The 27,461-nt window shown below is 37.4% G+C and overlaps 7 protein-coding genes across 7 annotated transcripts; 3 read left to right on the top strand and 4 right to left on the bottom strand.

The window, feature by feature from the left end:
- Nucleotides 1-875: 875 nt before the first annotated feature.
- EV154DRAFT_602635 (chitin synthase-domain-containing protein) lies at nucleotides 876-5,118 on the top strand. The gene is made up of 3 exons (XM_051607307.1): nucleotides 876-1,045; nucleotides 1,103-1,585; nucleotides 1,654-5,118. Exons 1-3 carry the CDS (start codon nucleotides 913-915, stop codon nucleotides 5,067-5,069), a joined length of 4,032 nt encoding a protein of 1,343 aa, XP_051457750.1. The 5' UTR covers nucleotides 876-912; the 3' UTR covers nucleotides 5,070-5,118.
- Nucleotides 5,119-5,137: 19 nt separating this feature from the next.
- EV154DRAFT_508762 (alpha-galactosidase) lies at nucleotides 5,138-7,812 on the bottom strand. Its single transcript, XM_051601542.1, has one exon. The coding sequence runs from the start codon at nucleotides 7,406-7,408 to the stop codon at nucleotides 5,162-5,164; it is 2,247 nt and encodes a 748-aa protein (XP_051457749.1). The 5' UTR covers nucleotides 7,409-7,812; the 3' UTR covers nucleotides 5,138-5,161.
- A 1,003-nt stretch (nucleotides 7,813-8,815) lies between these two features.
- Nucleotides 8,816-10,576, top strand: EV154DRAFT_420586 (P-loop containing nucleoside triphosphate hydrolase protein; the record flags this gene model as incomplete). Its single annotated transcript, XM_051595960.1, has 3 exons — nucleotides 8,816-9,584; nucleotides 9,646-9,907; nucleotides 9,970-10,576. The coding sequence occupies 3 exons, from the start codon at nucleotides 8,816-8,818 to the stop codon at nucleotides 10,574-10,576; spliced, it is 1,638 nt and encodes a 545-aa protein (XP_051457748.1).
- A 633-nt stretch (nucleotides 10,577-11,209) lies between these two features.
- Nucleotides 11,210-13,719, bottom strand: EV154DRAFT_602632 (glycoside hydrolase superfamily). The gene is made up of 4 exons (XM_051607306.1): nucleotides 12,529-13,719; nucleotides 12,374-12,476; nucleotides 12,107-12,319; nucleotides 11,210-12,043 (listed from the first exon to the last, which is right to left on the bottom strand). Exons 1-4 carry the CDS (start codon nucleotides 13,689-13,691, stop codon nucleotides 11,345-11,347), a joined length of 2,178 nt encoding a protein of 725 aa, XP_051457747.1. The 5' UTR covers nucleotides 13,692-13,719; the 3' UTR covers nucleotides 11,210-11,344.
- A 2,524-nt stretch (nucleotides 13,720-16,243) lies between these two features.
- Nucleotides 16,244-17,581, top strand: EV154DRAFT_563459 (uncharacterized protein; the record flags this gene model as incomplete). Its single annotated transcript, XM_051605788.1, has 2 exons — nucleotides 16,244-17,423; nucleotides 17,490-17,581. 2 exons carry the CDS (start codon nucleotides 16,244-16,246, stop codon nucleotides 17,579-17,581), a joined length of 1,272 nt encoding a protein of 423 aa, XP_051457746.1.
- Nucleotides 17,582-20,749: 3,168 nt separating this feature from the next.
- Nucleotides 20,750-22,250, bottom strand: EV154DRAFT_508756 (uncharacterized protein). Its single transcript, XM_051601541.1, has 2 exons — nucleotides 21,748-22,250; nucleotides 20,750-21,696 (listed from the first exon to the last, which is right to left on the bottom strand). Exons 1-2 carry the CDS (start codon nucleotides 22,168-22,170, stop codon nucleotides 20,899-20,901), a joined length of 1,221 nt encoding a protein of 406 aa, XP_051457745.1. The 5' UTR covers nucleotides 22,171-22,250; the 3' UTR covers nucleotides 20,750-20,898.
- Nucleotides 22,251-23,243: 993 nt separating this feature from the next.
- EV154DRAFT_227076 (uncharacterized protein) lies at nucleotides 23,244-25,918 on the bottom strand. Its single transcript, XM_051594483.1, has 2 exons — nucleotides 25,802-25,918; nucleotides 23,244-25,736 (listed from the first exon to the last, which is right to left on the bottom strand). The coding sequence occupies exons 1-2, from the start codon at nucleotides 25,870-25,872 to the stop codon at nucleotides 23,423-23,425; spliced, it is 2,385 nt and encodes a 794-aa protein (XP_051457744.1). The 5' UTR covers nucleotides 25,873-25,918; the 3' UTR covers nucleotides 23,244-23,422.
- Between the last annotated feature and the right edge of the window lie 1,543 nt (nucleotides 25,919-27,461).

Here is a 27,461-nt window from a genome sequence, read left to right as displayed (position 1 = left end):
ATTTATCTTTTTTGTATTTACATCATAACAATCAACTGTAAACAAGGGGAATAATTGCCATAACCTTAAATAGACATAGGATTCATTGTCGTAATTTTCTTTTGCCCTAGTGACACCTATAACAATCACAAGCTGCAGACAAACTGACTGACAATTTTAACCTTCCCCTCTAAATTTAGTGGCCACATTGATCTCCTTCAAGAAGGATGAGGTTAAATAATAAAAGTCAGAGTCGTATTGACGGATTTTATAATTAAAAGCAGAGAGTTTCTGCTGACAAATGCTATCGTCAAGGCAGATATGGAGATAATCGAACTGCTGCTTCAGGTTCTTCCTTACTGAATACACTAATGCGATCTTTCATTATATTTCTACACGGCATGTTTCTTGGGATAAAAGCACATCTCTGATGATAGCTTTGATAAAACTAGACGTTCTTTAGAACCATCATCATCATGGTACATCATCTCTGAGAAAAGTGGCAATGAATACCTCCGCCCATGTGCGTTTTGTGTTGGTATAACAAACATTGCCTTTACCTTTAGGTCGGAGGTTTGGCAAGGTCGTCTCCTCAGGTACGCACTAATAACGCTTGGCAACAGCATTCAAAGTCCCTTCATTTACGTTTGGACTATTTTCTAGTTAGACTTACCTTTTAAAATAACACTAAAATAGTTTTATTTCCCTTCAAAAGACGCATCTTGTGCCAATTCACCATTCGAATTGACAATGAATCCTTTGTATTCAAATGTGATTCAAAGCCGACTGTGTCGGAGTGAGATGAATAACCAATGGGATTGGCTCTTGCCCCATTTATGCTCTTCTCCCCTTTTCCCTTCCCGTCCGCCCTCCTTTTTTTCACTTTTTTTTTCTTTCTTCTCTTTACATGGTGGAGCAGGCTTCATTTAGTACATGAGGGTTGAAAAATACTCATATATGCGTCGTGCAAGTTGTAGACGACTTGTTTGGATATTCTTCTCTTGTTTCTTGACATTCTTCATACCAGATTTTATACTACACCATGTAGGCGGCCTGACCACTTCAGGTAATAAAAACAACCACATTCTATGCTAAAATGTTCAAACTAATTGTCCTCATACAGCATCTCGCATGGCCTGGCGTGAGAAAATTGCACTTGTATTCTTATTTTTATTCTCTGCCGCCTTCTTTTGCTTTTGGTTAGAATATATATCCAGCCTATTTTGTGATCCTGAAAGAACATATGACTTTGATACAGTCTTTTCCAACGAATCAAGGTTTACTGCCATCAATGGAAAAGCAGTCAACTGGCATCATTATGAAGGCCCACCTAATCCAATGATAGACTACGTTAATCAACATGCTCATCAAGATCTGTCCTGGAATTTTCCTACTTTTTTAGACAATCGTTTTGACTGTCTATATGGTAAAGAGGATCAAGTGGCTGCTTGGTTAGAACATCTGATGACTACTGATATTGGCTATAAATTCATCGATGGGGAATTAGAGAGTTGCCCTATACCAGGTGCTCGTAATATTACAGGTGGTCCTTGCTTTTATGGCAATGCCGTAGAGGAGACTTTGAATACGCTGCTTATCCAAGGAGGTAAAAAAATATAAAAAAAAACTTAATTTGTGCGCCCATAAAAAAAAAGGTCATTTATACGATTTTAGATATCATGTATAATCCAACTGAAATTTACAAGTTGTATAACGCTTTACCTACACCCACCAATTCTACGAAACAAGCATTTGTCATCTTGGATGGATATGCGCTGGATGTAACAACATATTTAACCATGGCAACCAACATTGTCTCACTTTCATCCACCATGAGCTCTCGATCATTTGCGCTCGACCGCATGTTTTTACCGTTAGATTTGACCATGTTTCTCTACATCAACCTAGGACGAGATATAACACCTTATTTTGCAGGCAATGTCAGTAACTCGGATCTGTATCGAAAATGTCTTGTTCAGTTATTTAAAAGAGGGGTTGTCCCATCCTATGTGTCATCAGGATGTTTGCGTATTAACCCAGCGCTTTGGGCTACCATGGGAGCTGGGTTGCTGTACTTCTTTGTCAAGATGAATTTAGCTTACCTTTCTCGAGTTTCGTTTGTTCAACGTTTATTGTTCTCATCGGCGCCCGAAAGTTCGGCCTTCTTGTATAGTGGCGGTGGTAGTCGTGTATGGCCGCATACGATCTTAATGGTACCGTGCTTTGCAGAGTCAGCAGATACCTTGAAACAGACTTTAGATACGCTTTCGAGATCCGCCTATGAAGATGATAAAAAGCTCTTATTGTTCGTATGTGATGGTATCACCACCAGCGCGCAGGAACAGAAAGAAACGCATACTTTGCTATTGGAATACCTTGGTTATAGTTGTACAGAAGATCCGTTCCCTCAGCCTTATACTTCTTTAGGTCAAGGGCGTAAACGTACCAACTATGCAAGAGTCTATTCTGGGTATTATGAAACAGGTCGTAATCGGGTTCCTTACCTGGTTATTGTGAAACTAGGTCAGCGACAGGAGCAAGTGAGGGAGCTAAAAAAGAGGGAGGCGCCACCTGGGAATCGAGGTAAACGAGATTCTTTAGTGCTTGTATTTGGGTTTCTTGAACGATGTATGAACCTTGCAAATAATTTGATCACACCGTTGGATTATGAGATCTTTAACCAATGCTATAATGTACTGGGTATCGATCCAAGGTACTTTAAATATATTCTTGTTACAGATGCCGATATCCAAGTACAGAGTGATGTCGTACAAAAGTTCGTCACACGCTTGGAAGGAGACCGCAAGATGTTGGCTGTAAGTGGCCATGTACGACCTGCCAATCCTGAAGAGAACTTGACAACCATGTTACAAATCTTTCCTGTCTATATGGCATTTTATTCTTGTCTGGCATATGAAGCATGTCTAGGTAGTGTCATGACCATTCAAGGTGGACTTGTCATGTATAAAATATGGACAGAAAATGTGCCTCATCCCACAAAAAAATTCACCAAGAAATGGAAGTTATTGCAACAACAACAGCAACAGCAGAATAGTAACCATACATCTCAGCAATCGTTTCATACCCATAAATGGCCTAAATTAAGTGATGAGATTATGATTCGTAACCCGTTTCAGGATCCATCTACCACCCGACGTAGTAGCTCAAGTGATACTACCATCACTACCACCACCACTTCCTATCATCATGAACGACCTGATTCGCGTTTAGTTTTGTCCGCACGCGTGGATATTCGAGCATGCTGTGTTCATCCTACAGTACTTAGAGGAATTAGCACACCGCAGGCAACTACCATGCATATGCAAAGTGTACTATTACTAGGCGAAGAAAAGATGATGCCGATTGTACTACTGAAATCACACCCAGGACATCGACTTGGGTTTGAGCCTGATGCTGTGGGATATGCCACATTACCCACCAATTTTTTCGCTTTGCAAGGTCTTCAAGCTCGAAATATTCGAGCAGCACTTCATAACCAACTTGAGATGCAGCGTGTCTCTTGGCAATTGGGTATCACGTATTGGATCCTTTCAACCACCGAAATTCTAGACCTGATCTTTTCCATGCCGGTCATTGTTTACTTGTATGGCATCTTTGGTCGATCCGTGAAACAACGTGCTATTGCCTACATCATTATTGCGTTATCATTTACAGGTTTGGTTGTATTGCATATCCTGTTTTTTCTGTTCCGAAGGCAATTCAGGTACATTCTTTGGTTCGTTCTGTACTGTCTTTTCTCTCTGCCCTTATTTGCTATTTGGTTTCCATTGATTTCTGTTTGGCAAAGTGACAGTGCGCATCAATGGTATGATGTTTGGCCCATCCAAAAGGGGTATAGTGGCAACTCTAGGCTGCATGGTATCATTGATACAGATATCCATAAAAAAGAAGACGCCGAAAAAAAGGACGAAGATACGGAGGACAATTATAACGATGATGTACCTCGTCTGAGATTAAGTGAACACGAAGTAGTAGAAGCAAGAAGAGTACATCAAGCTGCAGAAGCTGCATTAGACTCAAACTTTACTGGATTTACAGGCTTTGTGGATGCAGATGTCTTGCCCGGTGAACCTGAAATTACTTCACCTCCATTAGCTCAAGTGAGAGACGGACTCCATTTGACACGCATTACTACTAATTATAGACCCCCTAGTGTAGAACTCTATGGTGGGAGCACATGGAGACAACGATACCCCAATGAAAAGGAGACCTCGTCTCCTATCCAGTCTTTTCCGGACACATATAACCCATTTGATGACGAGTTTCAAACAAGAGCGCAATCAGAAGAAAGTAAAAGACATCGACAAAGCCATTCACAGTCTTCGTATTTTACCTATCTCTCACGTAACAGCTTACAACAAGATACAAAGGCAGCGCCTACGGATACTTTACCTAGCAGTTTAAACAGTAGTGGATTTGCAAAAATTCAAGATGGTGGTGGATATGTAGAAAACATGATGATGACAGATGTATCACCTATTATTGTAGATGAACGAAAAGAAGATACACAATTTGATAGAGCGTCGACTACCCTTTCGATTAAATCCAATACGTTTTCTGTCATTGCCCATCATACTTTACACGAGGACGAAGAAGAAGAGGAGGAAGAGTTGCCACGACATCAAAGATTAATGCATTATGAATATAAACCGCGTACACCGGGAGCTGATGAAGGACGAAAGACGGCATTACATAATTTTAGTAGTTCAGTGAATATACGTCAAACCAATGATGCAAGGCGATTATTGATTAAACATGCAGTACCTTCTTCCAACTCACTTTCACGTCATTATGAAGCGAATCATGCTCCTCCTATCAGCCTGCGTACTCAACCGTCTAAAGTGAATTTGATTACGCATGATATGACTATGCCAGAGATACAACATACCATCAAGGCAGAAATCAAAAGTTATTTATTAAAAGCGGATCTAGCTACCACGACACGAGCACAAGTCAAGTTACATCTGGCACAGCATTTTGGGAGTTTAAGGATAGATGAACAGGATGATAAAATGATGGATTTTATTAGCGATTGTACAGAACAAATAACATTTGAATTACTGAATTAAATTAATAAAGAACGAAAGGCTTTCTACAGTCAATAATAATAATAACATACACTTTTAGTTTTTATACAGTGACATATTATTTATTTTTGATTTTAAACTTGTTTCAAATGGACTACAACACTGCTATAAGCCTGAATAGTTAAGTAAGGCAAGTTTAAACCGATGTTCATCAGTGCACCACCCGTCATTTTTCCTTCGAAAATGGTCTTGGTAGGATCACTGCTCCAGATATTGACACTGTATTCTGCATCGGAAATTAAATCACGCAACTTGATAGGAGGTAAAGGAAACCAGAAGGGACTATATTGTCTAAAAGCCAAAACGACCGATTCATCCATCTTCTTGGTGGTAGATTGAGTCACAGCGGTGTAAGTCTCGGTAGCAGATGTCATCTTGTTTGCATGAGGAGGCACCACCAACCAGTTCAAGTTACCCTTTTGAACAACGTGTTGGAAACTCTTGTAGATTTTAATCCACCCCTTGTATTCCTTGAGTTCGGCATCGGAAAGTTTATTCAGGTTGGAGCCAATACCAAGTGCACCCATGAAGGAGACGTGGAATCGGTAAGAAATGGGGTAGACAGTACGGTCATCATTTCCGGGAGAATCTGTAACCCAACAACTCATCATATCAGGGGGGATAACAAGGGAGCTACCATATTGTATCATTAACCGAGCATCAGGTCTTGTATTATCACTTGGCCAACTGGAATCTACCTTTTTTAAAATAGACATATCCGCTCTTCCACCACCACTAGAACATGTTTCAAAGCGTACACCTTCCTTTTTGACCATCTCTACGAGCTCATAAAATGCATTGACATGACCGACCCAAACCTCTTGACCAAGAGCCGAACCAGTATCGGAGAGAGGGCGATTCATATCCCATTTGATAAAGTCAACACCCACTTCGCGGATCGTACTCAAAACAAGATCAGCAACATATTTTCTTACATCGGTTCTTGTGATGTCTAACACGAGTTGGTTTCTTTCCAAATGTCTTGTACGTTCATCATAATGATAAACCCAATCAGGATGTTTACGATACAAGTCAGAATCGGGGTTGACCATTTCAGGCTCAAACCATAGGCCAAACTTCATGCCTAGACCGTGAACATAATCAGCCAAGGGTTTTAAACCATTGGGGAATTTGGTGGTGTCAACAAACCAATCACCGAGACCAGCATTATCAGCATGACGACCTTGAAACCAACCATCATCCAGAACAAAAAGATCAGCACCCATATCAGCAGACTTCTTGGCCATTTCCATTTGATTCGTGATATTGACAGACATTTCATAAGCTTCCCAACCGTTGTACAAGACAGGTGAAAGTGCGTCAGGGTCAGACACAAGGTCGGTGTCTTTGTTATCCCGGATATGATTTGTCAGTAACTTTCTTGCACCCGATAAACCGGCAGGTGTATAACCAGCTACAAAAGTAGGCAACTCTAATTCTTCTCCCTTTTTTAAGTCATAACCAAAATCGCGATCATGCATACCACCAATGATGGTTACTTTGCCTTCGGTATCTGTATGTACTTGAATTTTCCAATTGCCACTCCATGCAACAGAGCCAAAATAAACGCCATTGTCACTATGTTCACCATCGCTGGAAGTATCCTTGACAGCAAAATAAGGGTAAGCACGAGCAGAGGGAATACCACGAGTTGATTCTAGTACATGGGAAGTACCAGGATGAAGCGTGTGTCGTTGAACCTGTGTCTCCGCAGCCCAAGCACCAGCTAAAGTGACCAGCTCACGGTTGGCGTTACCAGCAGGAGGAAGAATATGCCAAGCAGCAGTCAATGCTTTTGAAACATGATAAGATTCCTTGGTTGTTGCCTTGATCACCGCGCTTCTGAGAATTATGTCATTTTCCACATCGATGGTGTAAGAGAGTGAGACCTGGAAACCTCTATGCGCTTTGTCAGTTAATACAATAGTCAACGCATTCTTTTTCAAGTGAGCGCCCGTATAAATCAAGTCCAATTCACGTGTACCATTTTCAAAACGTGTCCGCAAGACATCAGGTCCATAACGTAAGCCACCAAAGACAGGAAATTCTTCATGGGCAGCAGTGATAGCAGGTTCTTGGGAACCTCTTTCGACAGGAAGTTGAACAGGCAAAGTGATATCGGCCATGGAAGTCAATCGGGGACCCCAATATAAATTCAAAAGTTCAAGTGTGTCCGGAACGACCCCGACCACGTACGATGTATGTGTTGTGGTTAGAAACCAAAGCTTGCCTTCTTTACTGGCGGTAATTCCAGTTTTAAGTACGGATAAAGCTGTGCATCCATAAATCAGAATGATGAAAACAAATGAATAGAGAAGCATTTGTCTAATGAAAATTGAGTTTTACTTTAATTGTTCATTGTACAATAGAAATCAGCCTTTATATACAAGTGTGTATACTTGACGTCGTTGAATCAAAATTTCACAAGCTCCGGGCGGTATAAATTTACGTAAGCCAGAAGAATGCGGAAATCTTTTCATGCGCGTGTGTATAGCTTAAGTAATCAGGAGCTAGTAACGGGAAGGATAGAGATATCCAAACTATCGTGGGACAATTTTTGTTAGTTAGAAGCAGGTTAATATCGGTGAACTTTAATTTCAATTTTTTGTTTGGTTGTGTTATATCAGTTCCTCTGTACTCCCATTAAGCCATATTTATACTTATTTAACCGCCTTGTAAAAGATAAAACAATAAATGTTGCTACTTCTTCCGTATTGAATTGAATGATTTCAAAATGGTTATTTGTAACAGATATGCGCAAATTTAAAGTCAACAACTTCGGCATCTTTTTTTAAAAAAAATCTCTAGATCCGTGGCTCTATGAACTTTTAAATCATTTTTAGTTTTATTGTTTTGATCATTTGAGGTTACCCAATCTAGTAGCATAACTTGACGAATGAAAAGACACTGTTTGCCTTCACTGAGAGTGCATAAAGATGGCGCTATGAGAAAAAGAACCGGAACCAACTGCGCGCTGCTTAACAAACGTACTGTCAAATACCCACCCACCGCGGAATCATTCTATCAACCGAAGTTACCTGGTATACCCATTCTCGCTTGCAAGAGTTCTTTCTCATTTTACTTTCTCCACACGTTTTAATATTTATGTCTACTGCTCCTCCCCCCCCCCCCTTATTTTTTCACACTGGCAGTACAGCATATATTTGAAATGAAGTCGCATTTGTAAAATAATAACTTCAATAATCCCGAGATAAATTCGTCTGACAGTTCATGAAGAATTCTAAAAATTTGATATGCATAGTAATATGCATAGTAGCACATAATCGTCATAGTGGTGTCACCTTTCATAACCTGGCTTTGTAAAAATTTTAGGAACTGCTTCATCTGGGAGACATAGTTGGTCTATTTTTTTAGGCTGAGATGTCCATGAATATTACTGGCTTCAATAAAACTCGCATAAGTTTACCAAGTAAATACTTCCTTCAAATTTGAATCAAATGATTTGAATTTAATTTATAATACTACATACTAAACTCATGCTTTAATGAAATCCATGCTTACGAGTACAAAATATGTTACATACTTTACAAATGCATATTGAAACTACATGATTGTCCTTTCTCAGATATGGTAATTACATAATACGTGACGGCTTTTCGCTGTTTAGAGCTGCTTCAGAGTGTGGCTTTGTAGAATGGGTTTGAACAAAATTATAAGCAATTTTTTTCCACATAAACTTTTGATACACTTTATAAACAACTTTGAACATGGATCTCTTTCATTTGCTAGGTGGCGGAGCACGATTCGATAAAAATCGATTCAAAAGCGATGTAACCCTTTTTGAAGGCGAGAAGGAAGCTAATCAGAAACAATCCAGAAAGAAGAATGCAGCTGTTGTCGATCCTAACGTTCGTTCTCAGTTGCTTGACGAAATCGATTTCTTCAAGACAACTCATACCATTGTCAGCAAGAAACCTAAAGCTGATGACGATAGTGAGTCTGAAGACGAAGAATTAGTCGAAAAAACCGAAATTGTGAAGCCTAAGAAAAATTCGGCCAAAACGACCATTTTTAACAGCGTGGAAGAAGCCAAAGAATTTAGAAAGCAACACAAAATAAAGGTCTATGGTACCGACGTACCTAACCCTTTCAGAACGTTTGAAGACTTAGCTTCACCAGCATACAACTTGAATCCCGTCCTCTACAGAAATTTAATGAATATGAAATATAATACACCAACACCTGTCCAAATGCAATCTATCCCTATCATGATGAACGGACGTGACCTCATGTCCTGTGCTCCTACTGGTTCCGGTAAGACCATGGCTTTCATTCTTCCTATTTTGCAAGATTTAGAAAAACCCGAGAAAAAGACTAGTTATCGTGCCTTAATCATTGCACCTACCAGAGAATTGGTTCAACAAATTGCTCGCGAAGTGAAGCACTTAAGTCAAGGCACCAAACTCCGAGTCAATGTTTTGACAAAGGCAACTGCTGCTGATAAATTACAAACCCCCGAATCTAGACAAAAGTTTGGTACGTATTGCATAACGATCCAGAAAATTAAAACGATAATTGACTAATACGCCGAAAATAGATATTTTGATTACCACACCATTGAGATTAGTGTACGCTATTAAGGATAAGGAAGTAGATTTGTCTGCTGTTAGACATCTTGTTCTTGATGAAGCAGATAAGTTATTGGATCAAGGCTTCTTGGAGCAAACCGATGAAATTTTTGCCGCTTGTTCTGGAAACAGTATTCAAAAATCATTATTCAGTGCCACATTTTCATCTCACGTCGAAGAACTCGCAAATACTGTAATGAAAAACCCTATTCGTATTGTTATCGGTGCCAAGTAAGTTAACTTGGAGTAAGGATAGTATCAGGTGCTGATCTGACCATATTATTTTTTAATAGGAACGCTGCTACTGACACTATTAAACAAGAATTATTATTCACTGGTACAGAAGCAGGAAAGATGATCGCATTACGCCAATTGGTACAAAAGGGTATTAAGCCACCTGTTTTGATCTTTGTTCAGTCCATCGAGCGTGCCAAGGAGCTTTTCCATGAATTGATTTTCGATGGTATCAATGTTGAAGTTATCCATTCCGACAGAACCAAAGCTCAGCGTGATAACATTATTGATCAATTCCGTGTTGGTAAGATTTGGGTCTTAATCGCTACAGAATTAATGGCGCGTGGTTTGGATTTCAAGGGCGTTAATTTGGTCATCAATTACGATTTCCCTCAAACTGTTGCAAGTTATATTCATAGAATCGGTCGTACTGGTCGTGCTGGCCGTCAAGGTGAAGCTGTCACATATTATACTCAAGATGATTTACAATACATGAAAGGTGTCGTTAACGTCATGAAAGAGTCTGGATGTGATGTGCCTGAATGGATGCTGAACATGAAGAGTTTAAATCATAATCAAAAACAAAAAATGCGTCAAGGTCTCTCTCGTGACCATATTGATAGTACCTCCAAGTTTGACAAATATAATCAAACCAAAAAGAAGTAAGTTCTCAGAATGGTTGGTTAAACGTTTATTAATTTAACCTTGTCACCAAATAGGGAAATGATCGATGCATCCAAGAAACGTAAGAGAGTTGCTGCTGAGAAGGAGAAGAAGGAGAGAAAGGAAAAGAAAGAGAAGAAGGAACAAGATAAAAAAGAAGCTTAAAATAAAAAGAGAACCCTCCCACTTCTTACTGTAAATACACATTTCTTTATCCCGATTAAGGAAATACGACGAAAAAATAGAATAATAACCTGCATATTTTAACTTACCCATCAATAAAAGACGAATTATAAATAGTCTTTATTCCCTGACAATTTAAAATATACATCCTCAGTAAAATCTGATTCTAGTTTACTCCAGTTATCAAATTGTTGTAGCCAGTGATTGTCGACCAAGAACCGTCATAAATACAATGCGATTGTTTCAGCTGTAAGTGGAAATAGTATCCAAACTCACGTTCCTTCCTCAGTCAGATTAACTGACTAAAGTCTTATAAGACCCATCTGGATCCTCAGAAAAGGTCGTAAATTAGAATTTGAATGCTACAAGAGAAATACAGAGGCAACCGATAATGATTTCATAAACGCAGCCATAAATGCTGCCACCTTTTCATATATTAAAGAAGACAAAAAATGAATTTAAAATAGGTTTTATTATGGTTTTTAGGTATGAAGTGGTAAGTATGATAGGATTGGGAGTTTCTTCAAATTCCTGTTGATATTTTTAGACTCATCGTATTGTCTTTTTGTTGTTGTTGTTTTAAATAATTTAAAGGTTGAAGCTAGCGGATTGACGAATATCACGACTGGAGGCACCAATATGAACGGTGAATTTACCAGAAGGAATAACCCAAGCCTTGGCATCAGTATCCCAGATACTGAGTTCGGTCTTGGTGAATTCGATATCAACATTTTCCTTTTTACCCTTCTTCAAGAAGACTTTTTCGAAACCACGGAGTTGTTGAGGAGGTGAACCAGCACTTTCAGGGAATGAGATATAAGCTTGAACAATTTCAGCACCGTCAACCTTACCGCTGTTTGTGACAGTAACAGTAGCCTTAACACTAACGTCAGCATTCTTCTTAGCCTTGCTTACTTTAACCTTCAACTTGCTGTAACTGAAAGTAGTGTATGACAAACCATGACCGAAGGGGAACAAAGGTTCAATCTTGGCGTGGTCAAACCATCTGTATCCGACCAACAACTTCTCAGAGTACTCGATATCGAACTTGGGATCAGGCTTAACATTGTAATCGGTAACTTCCTTGGCAATAGTGTAAGGAAGACGACCAGATGGGTTGACAGCTCCAGTAACAACATCAGCAAGAGCATTACCAGATTCTTGACCAGCAAGACCAGGCCAGAGGACAGCCTTAATGTTGGGATGGTCAATCCAGGGCATGAGAGTAGCACCCACAGAGTTGATAACAACAATGGTGTTTTTGTTAGCATCAGCAACAGCCTTAATCTTAAATAGTAATATATGTTAATAACCAGGTCTTTTCATGTATCTAATCTTTTGATAGCGTACCAAGTTGTCACCATTGTTCCACAAACTAAGATTGTTACGATCACCAACATTTCCATCAAAGACAATATATTCTTCGCCAGAATCTGTGGCAGAGAATACAAATGCAACATCAGCACCTTCAACAGCAGTAGCAGCGGCTTCAAGATCCCAATCGCTGTCAGAGGTTTGGATCTTAACACCTTTACCCAAAGCATTTGTAAGACCAGTAAGAGGCTATGAAAAATTTTAGTCAAGAGTTTCGATAATTTAGTAATGTAATGGGCTTACATCAATTAAGTAAGGGAAATCGGCAGTACCGGAACCCCAACCTTGAGCGAGATGACCATCAAGACAACCGTGATCGGCACAAGCGTCCTTACCGTTAATACCACTGAAAATAATAGTTAGAATTTTGAAGTTTTAAATTTAGTATTTTAACTTACGAAGCAGAAACCTTGATACCACTACCAACAAGAGCGATACTCTTGGTTGACTTGGAAAGAGGGAGAATGCCTGAATTCTTGAGAAGAACGTTAGAGGCAGCAGCCATAGAACGAGCTAACTTCTTGTGATCTCTTTGAACGTTGACAATTTCAGCTTCGTCACGGTGGAATGCATTGATTTTAACGCTAGGGAAGTTCTTGTCTTGGCCAACCTTGTACCATGCAGCAACAATACGAGTTACCATATCAGTTACACGAGATTCGTCAACAGTCTTGGCATGTACAGCATCAGTCAAGTTCTTACCGAAGTAAGAGTCATTAGAATTGAAAGTAATATCACCAGGCATGGTCATATCAAGACCACCATTGGCAGAGGGTACAGTTGACATAGTAGCAGACCAATCAGATTGAACAAAACCCTTGAATCCGAGTTCACCCTTTAATACTTGGTTTAAAGTGTAATCATCTTCACAAGCCCAGGTACCGTGCAACTGGTTGTAACTACACATAATGGAGCCAACACCGGCCTCGACAGCACGAGCAAAGGGCCATAAGTAAACTTCATGCAAAGTTCTTTCATCAGCATTTGAGGAACTGTTTTTACGATTAAGTTCTTGATCATTCAAAATATAATGCTTGGCTGTAGCAATAACACCTTCACTTTGAATACCCTTAACACTTTCAGCAGCAAGAACACCAATCAAATAAGGGTCTTCTCCACCACTTTCCCAACCACGACCACCTTCGTTTGAACGACCGAGATTCATAGCAGGACCGAGAAGAACATGAACACCCTTGTCGTAAAATTCTTGACCGAGATATACACCACGAGCAAGAATAGCTTCTTTATCGAATGAAGCAGCAGCATTGATACCGGCTACACCAGAGGTGACATTGTCAGCAAAACGCATACCAAGAGGAGCATCTTGTAAACAAAGGGCAGGGAAATCAGGCTTAGTGATAGGATATGTGTTACCGACACAACGACCCATCATCCAACCATCACCGGTGGTGATGTTAACCTTTTGCTCGAGAGACATTTGGCCAACGAGAGCCTTGGCTTTAGTGTAGGCATCATCCCAAGAAAGAACCTTTTTGGCTTGAGCAGTATTGACGGCTACTAAAAGAGTTAATGCAGTAGCAGCGAGAGAAGTAAAATGCATGTTTAAGGATAAGAATGCAAAGATAGTTTGTTGGTTTTAATTTTGTGCGATTTCTCTTTTGCTTTTATATAAAAAAAAAAGTAGAAAGGTTGTGCATGAATTCCTGTTCCTCAACGTTATACAAGCCCATACTGCTTACGGGAAAAAAAAGGCCCCAGGATATTTAATTCGTTCGTGTTTTGTACTTTCAGGGTTTTCGTCTAATTTCCGGAATTGGCGTGGGCAACAATGGTAGTTTGCTGGTAATCATTTTCCAGTAGCTAAGAACACAAAAACATGTTTAAATTTTTTCTCATGAACAATTTAATACAATTCTCCGCTCAATTTAATAAAGGGACAGATTACATAATCTTGCTGACATTGTATAGCTTAAAGGCTTTCATACTCTCAATGTTCACGCGTTTTTCATATCATATTTGTCTTTACATCCCAGATAGAAATTGTGATTTTATGAATACTGACTCATAGTCTACAGCAATACTACGCAAATGATTGAAGGGAAGGAAGGGTATAGAGAGTATGTATAGGGGCAGTGATCTCATCTTGTGAGATGACAGAAACCCGATCAAAATCAGTCGAATAAAATTGCATAATGCTCACGTATTAAGAATCGTGTGTAATGGCATTTCTTCCCATTTTCCCCACCATTTCAATCAGGTGCTGTAAAAAAGAGAAAAAAGCGTTCTTTGGTTTTTTATGGGTATGAAATTTTATTCCGCTTTCTCCACATATTGGTAATGTGTCACGAATATATTGCGGCTTAACCGTAAAGTCAAAAACTATGTCGAACTCATGAAAGACAATGTTTTCGTAAAGGTATAAGCGGTAAGAACACGTAAGGACAAGTTATAAAACAATATTTCGCTGTAAATTATCATATGATTGGCAGTGACGACTATATGCTGTGCACAAAGAGACGTTTTTGGACGGAAAGGATCCGGTAAGCCATTTTATTACCCACAACCCCCCCAATGTTACTTTAATTGTTCTAGAAAGTCTACCCAGACAATGCGTATATTCCGTGCAATTCCAGTGATTGCTTATAAAAAAAACTATGTAGAAAGGGTAAAGAAGAGAAGGAGAGGATTCGCTGTTCTCAACATTTTAAATTAATTAGAAGAATAAAAGACAGAGCGGACTTGACACAATTCCTTCTGAATTACATGAATCCTATTCATCCGAATAATGGGTATAGATAACTATCATGCCCACAATTAATATATTTCCTAATTTTTGGGAAATAATTTTTTGTAAATAGAATGTCTAGATATATGTTTTATGAGAATTAAGCCTTGTTTATACCGCCAACATACTTGTTCTGGTTAAACGTAAACTTTAATCGGACTACTGTGAATTATACGTATTATAGGTTAGCGGAACTGTCGTACCGTATTACACCAGTCTGGTTGACTTTAATTCCAATTCTTTCCCGTGCTTACATAATTGTAAATTTGCTTTTGAAAGTTGGTTACATACTTCCCTTCGCTTTACTTACAACACCAAGTGCAGCTATGGCCGTTTTTTTCAGAATAGAAGCTAAAAGGTATCGATGAAAAGTATATATACTCTCTTACAAAAGAGTCGCATGTGATTGTGTAGACTTTTGTTAAAAAATTGGTGCCACCGTAATAAATGGGTCGAGAAGCTACAAAACTCTTGTTTCACAGCAAGGGTATGTATATCGTCATTCACATACAATTACCGTGTATCAAAAAACAATGAGGTGATTATTCCTGTAGTCATGCCTATCACGATTCCAAATTTTTTTTTTTTTTACATTTGTTCTGCAGTTAACCGTAGCAGTGCTATTCTTTATTCATGAATCTCTTTGGGGTAATATTGGCTCAATTTTTAAGTCTTCATGATCACTTACAACATGGCAGAGCTCCGCCGAATAATTTAAGCCGGTCTACGGATAGATGTGTAACTCCAAACTAGCTTCGACAAAATACATCGCTTATAAATACGTCCCTCAAAAACGGTTGCTGTGTTTTAAGAGTCAACACCCATGTTTTGAACGTAAATACTCATGTTTTGACGCGAATACATAAGATAATATAAACAATGCACTAACAGACAATTGGTAAAAAAAAATACATAATATATTCAATTGGTTGGTGTATATTTTTCAATACCCCAGATACAATTACGGTTTTTTTTTGCGATTTGTAATTGCTTGACAAGCATTTTAATTGACTGTCCCAATATTAATGGATCATGCGGACCCAAGCTATTTATAAACGTAATAGTTGCAGACAAACAAAATGTATTTATAGATTCATGCTTCATCTGTTATGTTTTTTTTCGAAAAAAAAAATACATGCGATTTGACAGATCTTAAATCCGCAACTTATTAACTGATGTTTTAAGTAAACTACTGGTCATAATTGAAGGCTTGAATGTTATTGTTTGGATCATCTGTTCTCGACTAAAATGGGGGATAACAAAAATAATCGGAGCCACAAACTTAAATTGCAAGCAGTGACAAAAAAGAGTAATTCGACACCAAAATCTTTTCCCCTGAGTATAGGTATAATACAACGAAAAATTTCATGCCAGTAGAACGGCTTTGGCTCGGAAATGATGGGAAATATCAAGTGCAGGCATCATATGTATGTCTTTTCCAAGATAAAAAAGTAAAACTTCGAAAACCTAATGGCGCCATGATTGCAATACCTCTAAATCTCTTATGTTCTGAAGACATTGCCTTCATTGCGACTCAATCGAAATTGCCAACTAGAGATTCGACAATAAAAAAAACTCAGAAAAGTAAAACCTTGGTAACGCCAGAACTCTCAACAAGCTCTTCTTATTTTTCTGGAGAGACGCTGGCCCATACTGAGAGCCAGAAGATTGAACTCGATCAGAGACCTCATATTGGCTCAGAACCAATGCCACTTCAAGTGACTACATCAGCGAATCGCCAAAATGTTCGACATTTAAGTGAAGATGAATCAACACAAATGATACCCAAACGTTCACTCTCTTCAATAACTGATCAATTCAAACGCCAAACATTTCTAGTAGAAAGTCGACAAAATGCATATATCGATATTAAAAGTCTTGCTAATCTCCCGAGCAGAGCTGCAAGCTTAATTTCATCTTATTTAGATTTCCGATCACGACTTCGATTATCGTGTGTCAGCCGTCGATTACATCAAATTGTTTTCAAACCAGAAGTCTGGGCAACTGTCTCGTTTTCGAAATCAGATCACTATATGGTCAATGACGAATATTTTTACCAGGCAGTGGTATATTTACAACAAAGGGGAAGTTTACAAAAGGCAATTAAACACGTTGAATTGGATGGCACAGTGATAACATCTGCCTCTGTCTTACTTGCCGTAAAGTATCTTGAAAATTTAGAATTTATATCAATCCAAGGATGTTGGAGTGTATTAACATATCAGCTGGCAACAGAATTGACAAAAGTAGCGGCAAGGCATTCTGACAAGTATCCATCCAAAATATCTAAAGTCACATTGGGTAAGGTACTCCATCGTGGGCCTATGAGTACAAATGTTGCAAATGAGAAAACCTGCTTAGATAGCAAATCATTTGGTCAAGATGCCTGGTTCATGAATGCTGCATTAAACAAGTTAACTGGTAAAAATGTCGCTTTCGATGTGGTGACTTGTGGTAATTGTCATATTGGTGCGGCCTCTCAGGATTTTGTATGCGTTTCTTGTGGAATTTTACCATTAAAGAAATGTGCGGGTTGTGCTCCTCGTTGTGATAGGTAAAAATACGCAATGTGAATTTATTGACTTGTTAAACTCATCAGATAACTAATTTTAGATGCGGCAACCGAACTTGCGGATTACCGACTTGCAATGACCCTAAAATTAAAATTCAGATTGCCCGATGTGGTCGATGCGAAGCGACTTTAGCTTTGTGTAATAGAGAAAATAGCAAAAGCTGCCAAGATGCACGTAAACCTTGCGAATCATGCCATCGATTATATCACGTTCGTTGTCGTACCACCGATGGCACATATTTATCAAACCAATGTACAGGATGCGGTGTTGTAGCTTGTCCGCATTGTGATTTAAGCGGCTGTTCCGGTGGGTGCCATGGTCAATGGTGCAAGAAGTGTGTCTCAAATGTCCATCTAGGTCACTGCAAGTGTATTGTTATACAAGGCAAAGCTGAAACTTCCGTTAAAAGTATGATTAAGAGAAATGTTTGCGGTAAATGTCAAAAATCTTGCAATCGGTGTGGAATCGATCATTTTTGTGATCGTTGCTTACATCTACACAGCGTAAAATGCGCTTAAACTTTTTTTCTCTTTTTACTATAATATACACATATCAATTTTGGCATTTAACAACTCATAACACCACCCTCTTTCCCCATTTAAAACACTCCTAATATCACTATCATTTTATAAAAACTAGAGGAGCATTTGAAAGCCCCGAGTTCGTATGTTAAACCAATAAGAGTATCATAATATCAGTGTAAGTTTAAAAGATCTTGAGATTTCATATCTATAAGACTTTAGAATAATATCGAATAAGTATTTGAATAAATATAGAATAGACTATAGTTATTCAAAAGAATGTTAGTAAAAAAATCTTAAATTTGACGATTGTCAAAATATCATGTAATACGTTAAATTGCTTGTTCCGACTAATGGTTTTTTTTTTTTTTTTTTTTCATTTTTTTTTTTTTTTTTTTTTCATGAAATTTAAACATTCAATGAAATCTCTTGTAAATTGTCCTTTATCCCGCCTTTACTAAATTTTAACGCCCTTCCAAAATCTTTTAGGCTCGAATGTATCGTGGTGCTCTTCATGGCAATGGTCGTGATGTGAGCAAACAAAATTCTTAATCCGTAAGTAATAAGTATTTCATATCTTACAGGTTCTATAAGAAAATCTTACCAAGATATGGATCAGGGTGGTTTACAGCCACATCATGATAGACAATATTTTGTAATGTCAATCTCCTCGAGGTAAAAATCAAATACTTCTAGTTTAATTTATAAATAAACAGACTACACATGAAAGCTTAAAAAAATTTAAGAAGATAAAACTTACGTATATTTTAACGAATATAAAACTCCGGAAGTATGTTATCAGTTTAGTACTGGCTACTTTCATCACCCCTTTTTGTATCCTCTGTTCAAAAGCAACCTTCTTTAATTTAAAATATTTGTATAAATTTTTATTTTTAACTACTGGTAGTTTTTTTGTCTCAATGGCTTCCCGAAAACGTATAACATGCATTTAGTGCTTAATTGGATTATAACCTTCAAAGCATAAAAATACGTTCAATTCTAATTAAAGAGCCCGTTCGATCATATGTTAATTATACATTAATATTTTCATGTGCGTTTTTCGTTTGTTGATCAAAAAAGGGGGTATGTTTTTGTTTGATAAGTATTGATGCTCCATCATGTAGGCGTTTGGTGATTATATTCACAAAATAAAGCTACCCTGTGTCATTGTCAACTCGAAAGAAAATACTTCGATTACTGATTATTTGCATTGGTACTTAGTATTAGTTTTATGAAAATGTGCAAATAATTCTAAAACATGAACTGTTTCATGTTTGACAATATTCAAAGTCGCTCGACGGCTGTAAAAACATTAGGCTAAAAATATAAAACAGGTTTGTACCTTTGCGAAGGCTGGGAATTTTGATTTACTAAACAGTAGCGTCATACATTTGTTTGTTTCAATAAATATAGAATAGATGATTTAGACGCAGTTTATCACAGGTCGTTTAATGATATTAGCAAACACAGCACCTGATAAGGATCTAGATTTTAAATGTTTCTTTTAAAAAAGTTGCGTCGCACTGGGAAGACTCGTTATCTTTGATTTCGACTCATTATAATGTTGCCAGGGTTTATCAAAGTTCATCATATGTAAGTCAAGTTACCAGAACTTATGAGAGTAAATAAAAAAGGCGCCGCAGTCTTAATTTAATTTTTTAGGATGAAATATTTACGCGTATTTTGTTATGTTTTTTGCAATAAAAACAAACGTAATTAATGTGCCTAAGTCATTTCATTTATTATATAATTATATTTGCAGTTGTAACGATCTGATATTGGAACTGTAATCATATTCTCTCGACATGATATCCGAGCCTAGAATGTAATTTGCACTTACAATACGTCGTCTGATATATAAAAAGAGCGGTATGTTGGACTAAGGATACTAACTTATACATGCTTGGAAATATTTGATGCGATTTAAGTGATACTGGAGAAATAAATCATGCAATAGCTTTTCAAGTCGATTGTTTTGTCAATTAACGTTCCAGATGTGGTCCCTGATTTAAAAAAGTATGTTGTAGGTAGCGCTTGATTCTTTCCTGTTATTTGTATTAGGAATGTTAGCGGATAAACAATAAAAGAGGCTGCAAACATTTTTTTGGTTTTTGGACTAAGATACCATTCTAGAACATGATTAATGTCATATTTGATACAATTTTATCAGTCGCACAATTTGTTCCAAGTCTGGAAAATTATGCCCACCTTCATGCCCCTGTATCTCCATGGTTAGTTACAAAATTTCATAGAAATTTAAAACAAAGGGTCGCTCGAACAGAAACATGAATGCAGAATAACAAATCGTCGTGCACTGCTTGTTCAGTTAAACAAAACTTTGTGTACATGTAGATAGAAACTATCTTACTCAGCCTGTGTGAATAATAAAGCAGGCTAAATAATTGTGCTACTGTTCCTACTGAATTATTCGTCAAAGATGTGTGTAATCAAAACACAACATCATCGTGATCACGGGTGATGTAGAGCACAGGAACGAGGGGAGTTTTTTTTTTTTTTTTTTTTTTTTTTTTTTTTTTTTTTTGTCAGCGATCGGTATGACCAATAACAAATTTGGGTGTATTATGTAACGAGGGTTGCCATTTGATCTCCGTGTTTAGACACTAAGAAAGGATACCCTTCCTCCGCACCGCTAAAGAAATTCTACTTGAAATCCACTAAAACTTATAAATGAAACATTAAAATGTAAATTGGTTAGCCTTACCTAATTTAGATTACTTCGGGCGCTCAATTCACAAGAAAGAAGTTACCCAGGTCGTTTTTTTTTTTTTTTTTTGATGAAAAATGAGCAAGAGACGATTTTTATTAATATTTACAGTGTATGATAATAGAAATGTACAAATAAAGAAGGTATTAAAATATTAAGGGAAGGAATAAACAGAAGGAGTGATGGAATATACAATGAAGTTGCTATACTGTTGAAGTTGAAGGAGATAAAATAATTGGTAACTGGTTGTCATTGGATCTAGTAGAAATGAGAGCCGAGACGGTGTTATCAAGCATAGTTGAGACGGTGCTTAAATCATCTGTGATAGGATCGCCTTGTTGAGATAATAAGACAGCTCTTCTTAGGTCTAAAAATATCTCCATTTGAAATTCGATTTCTTCCAGCCACATTTGCCAACAATAAGAATTCTTACTCTTTAAAGAATTGTAAAATAAGATTTGTTGATATTGTTGCTGTGGTTGTTGTTCTGAACGTTTGAATTTTCTTTTTTGTGGGTCTCCTGCAATATCATCGTTAGTGTGAACGACTTGCTGGAATGTCAAAAAGAAGAATTGAATACGCTGCCGAGTGATGATATCCAAATCATTAGCCGAGAGTAAATCAGTTTGTACTAGGGTGCCAATAAATCGAATTAAGATGCGAAAGTTTAAGCGTAAGAATTGGTTATGTTGCTGAACGGCAGCCAATGCGGTGACTCGGGTTGATCGCGGAGAAGTGTTTAATAAAAGTCGACGTCTATGATGATTATGGTAGCGACTAGATAGACTGTCTAGATGGCGATTAATATGGTTCAGTAATAGTCTGTGGTGTATTTCAGTGGTTGGTTCAGTCTCAAAAAGAGCAATCATTGTAGGATAGAGAGTGGTTAAGAAATTTGTCATTAACCTGCCTGTTCTTGTTGGATAGAATTCAGTTACCAGCAAATGTTGATTTTTACTGAGGTTAGTAATGGTGGGTTGGTCTAGAATTGCTGATGTGGTCTTTCGATTTTTTTGCAGGCACAAGTCCGTAAAGGTCGAATGCTTACGCACGGTGTCAAGCAGAGGATCAAGAAACACATGATCGAGGATGATGCCAAGGGTTTTGTCAAGAAAAAAGTCTAGACAAGGCTCCCAATTTTTGAGAGGCGATCGGTCATAAATTTCTACAGCCAATCGATTTGATACGCTTTGTATAATGGTTTGGTCGATGGCGTTATTTTTGTTATATCCATGTCGACTAATGTAGGCTAGCGCTGCATGTACAATATGGTTGAAGGCGTTGAGCTGTGGTCTTGATAGATCAATACGGTATCTATGCCAAATAATTTGATGTGATAGTGCTCTACAATGACGAGAGCCTGTTGCTAAATACCAAAGGTCTGCGAAACTAAGATACTCTGATATTTTTAACAATAACTCAAGTGGTAATTCTAATAAATTAGGTGGTCGATAGTGTAAATGATTGTTTGCCATAATTATAATAGAGAAGGAGAAGAAAAGAGGAAAAAAAGGGAAAGAAAAAAAAATAAAAGGGGGAGATTATAAAAATGATGATGGAAGAACGTCGATCGCAATCGAGACCCTATTAAGTTTTGTTCTGGGTACTTTTTTTTTCACAGTTATTAGAAACCAGCAAGCAAAACTTGACATTTGAACTTTCAATTTCATTACCAGACTAAACTTTAATTGGTAACTATGGGTGGGTCCAGAACAAACCCGCTGTTTTGATGTAATACAGGAAAATTTATATTTAAATTGTCCTGTCTTTGCAGCTTGCGTATTAAAATTGGGAGCTGCTTGCATATTTTTGCCACCTTTGGTCAGTCTAAATAAGCTTTTTTCTAAATAAGTTCCTATCCAATTACAAAAAAAAAAAAAATGAAGTAATGATTTTCTCACTTTTTTTTTGAGCCTAATATTCCACTCATCGAGTCCATTCGCAGCTTGGAACAGAAAATACTCACATGATTGTGTGCATAGACAGCCTTTTGCACCCCTTTAGCTAATGTGTATTTTGCTGTATATAGGGACTTTTTCAAATGTATAAAATACCTAGTATATTTTTGTCGGCCTTATGAATAGTAAATTAGTCAGTTATTGAGATTATATAAACATCCGTTAAATAAATAGAGCATAAAGTTCTTGTTATGATTAATGAAACATCCGGTGCCTACCAGACCGTTCGAAGATCTTTTGACATTCAAGTTCAGCCCTTTTTTTTTTTGAAGCTAAGATAAGGGTCCCAAACCAAACGAAATCCCGCGGATGGTACTACGCTTTCAAAGAAAAAAGTAAATATATAATTTGTATTGTACGTCATGAAGATTATTCTGTCAATAGAATTATGCATAACAAATAGAAGTTTTTTTCAAAAATAACAAATCTGCTATCAATATTGTCATATCATGGTTTAATCGTACGCAGGTGTAATGCACTGTAAATTTACGAGGTCTTTCTTTTCTTCTTTTTTGATGTATTGTTTGTTATTATGGTGTGTAACCAAATATGCGCTGGATAAAAATAGAACAGCGAAGAATATATGTCATGTGAATTTTAATGGTATTAAGATGAATTAGGTGTATTAAATGTATATAAGGCAAATAATAGAATTACATTAAAAGGGAGTATGTAAATGTGTGATATTATGCGGTAATGAATCAATTAGTAAGTAAGGGTGGATGAAGGGTAAAGGTTATATAATTACAATGTGTTTCTAAAAGGTGATTTACCATTCTTTCATTGTTTGACCGAGTGGCGTATAATTAGGAGGGGAAGAGATGGGCGGAGAAGTACAACTATCGCCCGAGCAGTCCATAGACATAAATGAGTTATTCGGTGATCTTTGTAATATAGAGAATTGTATATCTTGTTCCATAACGTCGACTAAAGTACGAGCCATCTCACAATCGTATGTGTAATTGACTGAAGATTTTGAGATTTCTAATGACTGTAATAATCCGAATTTCCCAAGCTCATAGTAACGGTCATTTGGGTAGCTCAGTAGTTTACGATAAATGATGTTCGCAAACAAAAATCCCATCAGTGGAACATGACACTCTTGTTTTTGTTGAACCATGCGCTCGAATATTTGACTAATACTCTTTGCCGCATTTAGACTAGTGTCTAGGCAACGAATTGAGATTGCTGTACCTGGTATACGATCCATTGGAACAAATGCTTGATATAAAATAATTTGATTTATGCTGTAGTATGCGTGAACGATATTGATGGAATAACTTGCGAATGATTCAACATCGATTTGGAAGTCTTCACTCAAATGTCCAGTTGTTGATTGCGATAATGTTGGTGGATCACAGCACGACTGTTTGTTATTCGTATTTTCTAAATGCGGTGATTGCCATTCAATAGGGAGACTTTGATGAAACTCCTTTAAAGTTTCCTGCATGACTAATAAATCCTGAGGTAAACTGGTATCTGGGCGTCCGTTGAATTGATAAGAAATGAGTCTAGCCAAAGATTGATCACGAAGAACTTGTAAGTTTATAAGATAAACCCAAGAATTCCAAACATAGTAATGTATAACTTGTTCTTTATGTTCCTCACCGAGTTCAGAACTTAAAGTTGGATCAGGACGACGTATCAAATTTGGAATAGCACAATTCGGTTTGCACTGACTTAACCCTTTTTGATCTCCACCGGTACTACCTTGTATTGCTTTATACCACGTATTAAAGTAATATATACACCAAACGAGCATCGATTCGTATTGGGTTAATTCTCGTTTAGCATCGTAAAGACCAATTTGCACCGCCATTGTATAAGCGAACCATTCATAGTAATAAATGACACTAGTGTATCCGTTTTGATAATTACAGTAAGACAATAAAAACGCACCTTGGCAACGCTCAAATGTTGGTTCATCAAAACAATCTGATAGCTCTTCACGACCTCGGAGAGAATAAGCAACCGACAAGGCCTTTCCCATGTTATATTGAGGTGCCTGAGATGATGGACGCTTACTCCAAACATGCATTTGGAATGCGTTTCTTGCCGCCATCGCACAGACCGCATAGATTAAGACTTTTTCAGGGCGCTTTTTTGGATCCGGACTACGGTAACGGAGCAAAAAATCTGATGTGTCGATAATAGGTATTCTGGTGGATGAACAACATGGTGTACGACAATATAGCTCAATTAAATTATCTGTCAATTCTTGTGAAATATCAATAGGATAATCTTGAGGCATAGCACGAACTGAACTTGACCATGCATCCCAAATATCAAATCCAGACGTTGAATGGAGTAAGCTAGTGCTATCAAATTCCATAATAGGCACATTGGCTAAGTCTGTAGATGCACTATGCTGATCATTGTTTTGGGGGTTTATTGTCTGTTTGAGCTGGTCCATAAGTTTTGAAAAATCACTACACGAATTAACATTGGTTTCCAAAGATAACTTTTTCTTTCCAGTTGTCAAGTTCCACTTCGTCTGATACGGCTTAACTTTGAGTGAGTAGTTTGCTTTAGCAGATAATTCCCTTGTCCGCTGAGAAGATTCCTTAGACATTCGATCAATCGAATCTTGCCACTGATCCATTACTGTATTCATTGTTGTCAAAACTTGAGAGACGTGATTTGCTTTAGGCTCTGTTTTTTTAAACTCGCATTCAAAATTATTTTCCTCGCAGCGACTACACCGCGGTAGTGTCAAATCACATTGTTGTAAATCCTTAAAACATTTGGTACAGGGATAAACCGAGAAGCTATTTGTTGAAGCAACTTTCCTTCTTCTCACTCTTCCTGTTGGTTCTTCGTCCATCATCATATCGTCAGTATAAGTATCCTCGGAGTAAGTGGAGATCACACTTTCAGCAAAGGGTGAGCTAACTTCATTTTTCGATTCGTAAGGTGCCACCTCTCCAGTCTTTAAACGGTCACCAAATTCCTTGATTCTAACGTCTAATGTCTCTGTAGCCTGCTGCAATTTTTTTAGTGTAGGTGCTGCTTCCGGGTAGACACAGTCAATCCCTCTACGATGACAACGTGAGCACGACGGCTTTCTTCTGTCGCAAGCATGTCTGAATTTTAAACTAATTTAGTCACACATCATCTTGCCGATCTTGCCATCATCAATCTAAAATACCTGAATCCTCGACAACGAAAGCAAGCAGCTCCCAGATTCGCTTGTTTGTCTGAAATTGTTGGATCAGACATCTGAAAAAAAAAAGCAGAATCAAGAAAAAAGGGGTACAAAATCAAGGTAACTGAAGTTAAACCGGGAGAGGAGGTTATTTGTTTGCACTCAGAGTAACTAAACCCGGTTGATTTATCATCCAAATTATTTATATCTATGTCGGATTGCTTTTGCAAAACGTGCATTCCGATTCAATTGCATTATGCCTTCATATTTTCTGTCACCACTTGTCTTATTGTATCGAAAAAACATTGGGGCTATAAACTTTTTACCGTGATGTGACTGTTCTAACAGCCGTATTTGGTTTAACAACATAGATATTCAATCAATAAGGGTTGACAATGATCTTGTGTCGTAAAGTGAGGTCAAATCACTACAAATTATCAATACAGTTGAGTGTTACACCATAAGTGGTTTCACGTTCGGGCCATTAATCGCCGGCCAATTGTTCCTTCCCTGCTTTATTTATTTATGTAGCACAATTTAATGGTGCTACATCTGATTTTACACTTGCCACTTTGGTAGTGAACACACACTTGTTCAACTATCACAATGACATGTGAGTTGTGTTCAAGATTTATTGCCAGACCATTAAACATTACCAGCTCCTTAAAAGTAAAGGGAGTAACGGGCGACCAAAATAACTGTGGAAAAATCAACATTAGTAAAGGCACAAACCATATTAACAAACCAACTCCTAATTTCTATTTCTGTAATTTGGCGTTAATGCTGCTGCTGCCATGCTAAAAAAAAAGCTACTGGCATAAAGCATGGCTTTTATACTGATGTTTGGCTTTATCTCGTGTGAAATGAAGAAAATTAAATGATAACGAAATGCTAAGCATTGCTGTCGTTTGTGGTATCCAGCAGAGTCTTTTCGATTCCAAAGAAAACTACAGTTCTGGTTATTTCCTTGTAGGCTGATACATTCATATGTTTCGTTTATAAGAAAATCACAAAACCAGCTGATAGGGCGTAGTCATGAGGTTGTTATCAAAAATATTTCTATTGCCAAAGAAGTTACAAAAATCTACATTATTACGGTTATTACGATTATCTAGACGTGAATTTAAAAATTGATTGCTATTAAATGCTTGAAAAAATAGCATATACCCAGCTTAGGTAAAACCATCCAAGTCAAAAATCACGATTAAAATTACAACGAGATTTATTCAAATCAATCTACTTATGATACTAACCAATTGAAATACGCGTTCCTTTTCTCTACCAGCACAAGATATACACTTGTTTAGGTATACGTAATATTTTCATCAATCTTGAATGATATACTATTATTATTATTATTTATTCATGATATTAGTTGCATTGATTTATAAATTAAACAGGGTAACTTATGACAATAAAAGAAGCAAAATAATACAATGGCAGTGCTCCATAGCCTCATAATAAGTTGACAGTATTATCTAAAAGCATACTAAATGAGCTATTGCAGTCGATAATGTCGTAAACGTGTCAAAATGGACAATATTTTACCCGAGAAAGCCTACGTGTTATACCGTTTACACTTTTTATATGCGACACAATACGCGGTAGTTGTTGTCAATAAATATAAAATATGCTGTAACCAAGAGTTTACATGTAAACAAAA

The sequence above is a fragment of the Mucor mucedo genome (genome assembly GCF_025094135.1).
Source record: "Mucor mucedo strain NRRL 3635 chromosome Unknown EV154scaffold_44, whole genome shotgun sequence".
NCBI classification, from domain to species: domain Eukaryota; kingdom Fungi; phylum Mucoromycota; class Mucoromycetes; order Mucorales; family Mucoraceae; genus Mucor; species Mucor mucedo.
Note: the sequence above shows the minus strand (reverse complement) of the source record. Positions and strands in the feature narration are given on the sequence as shown.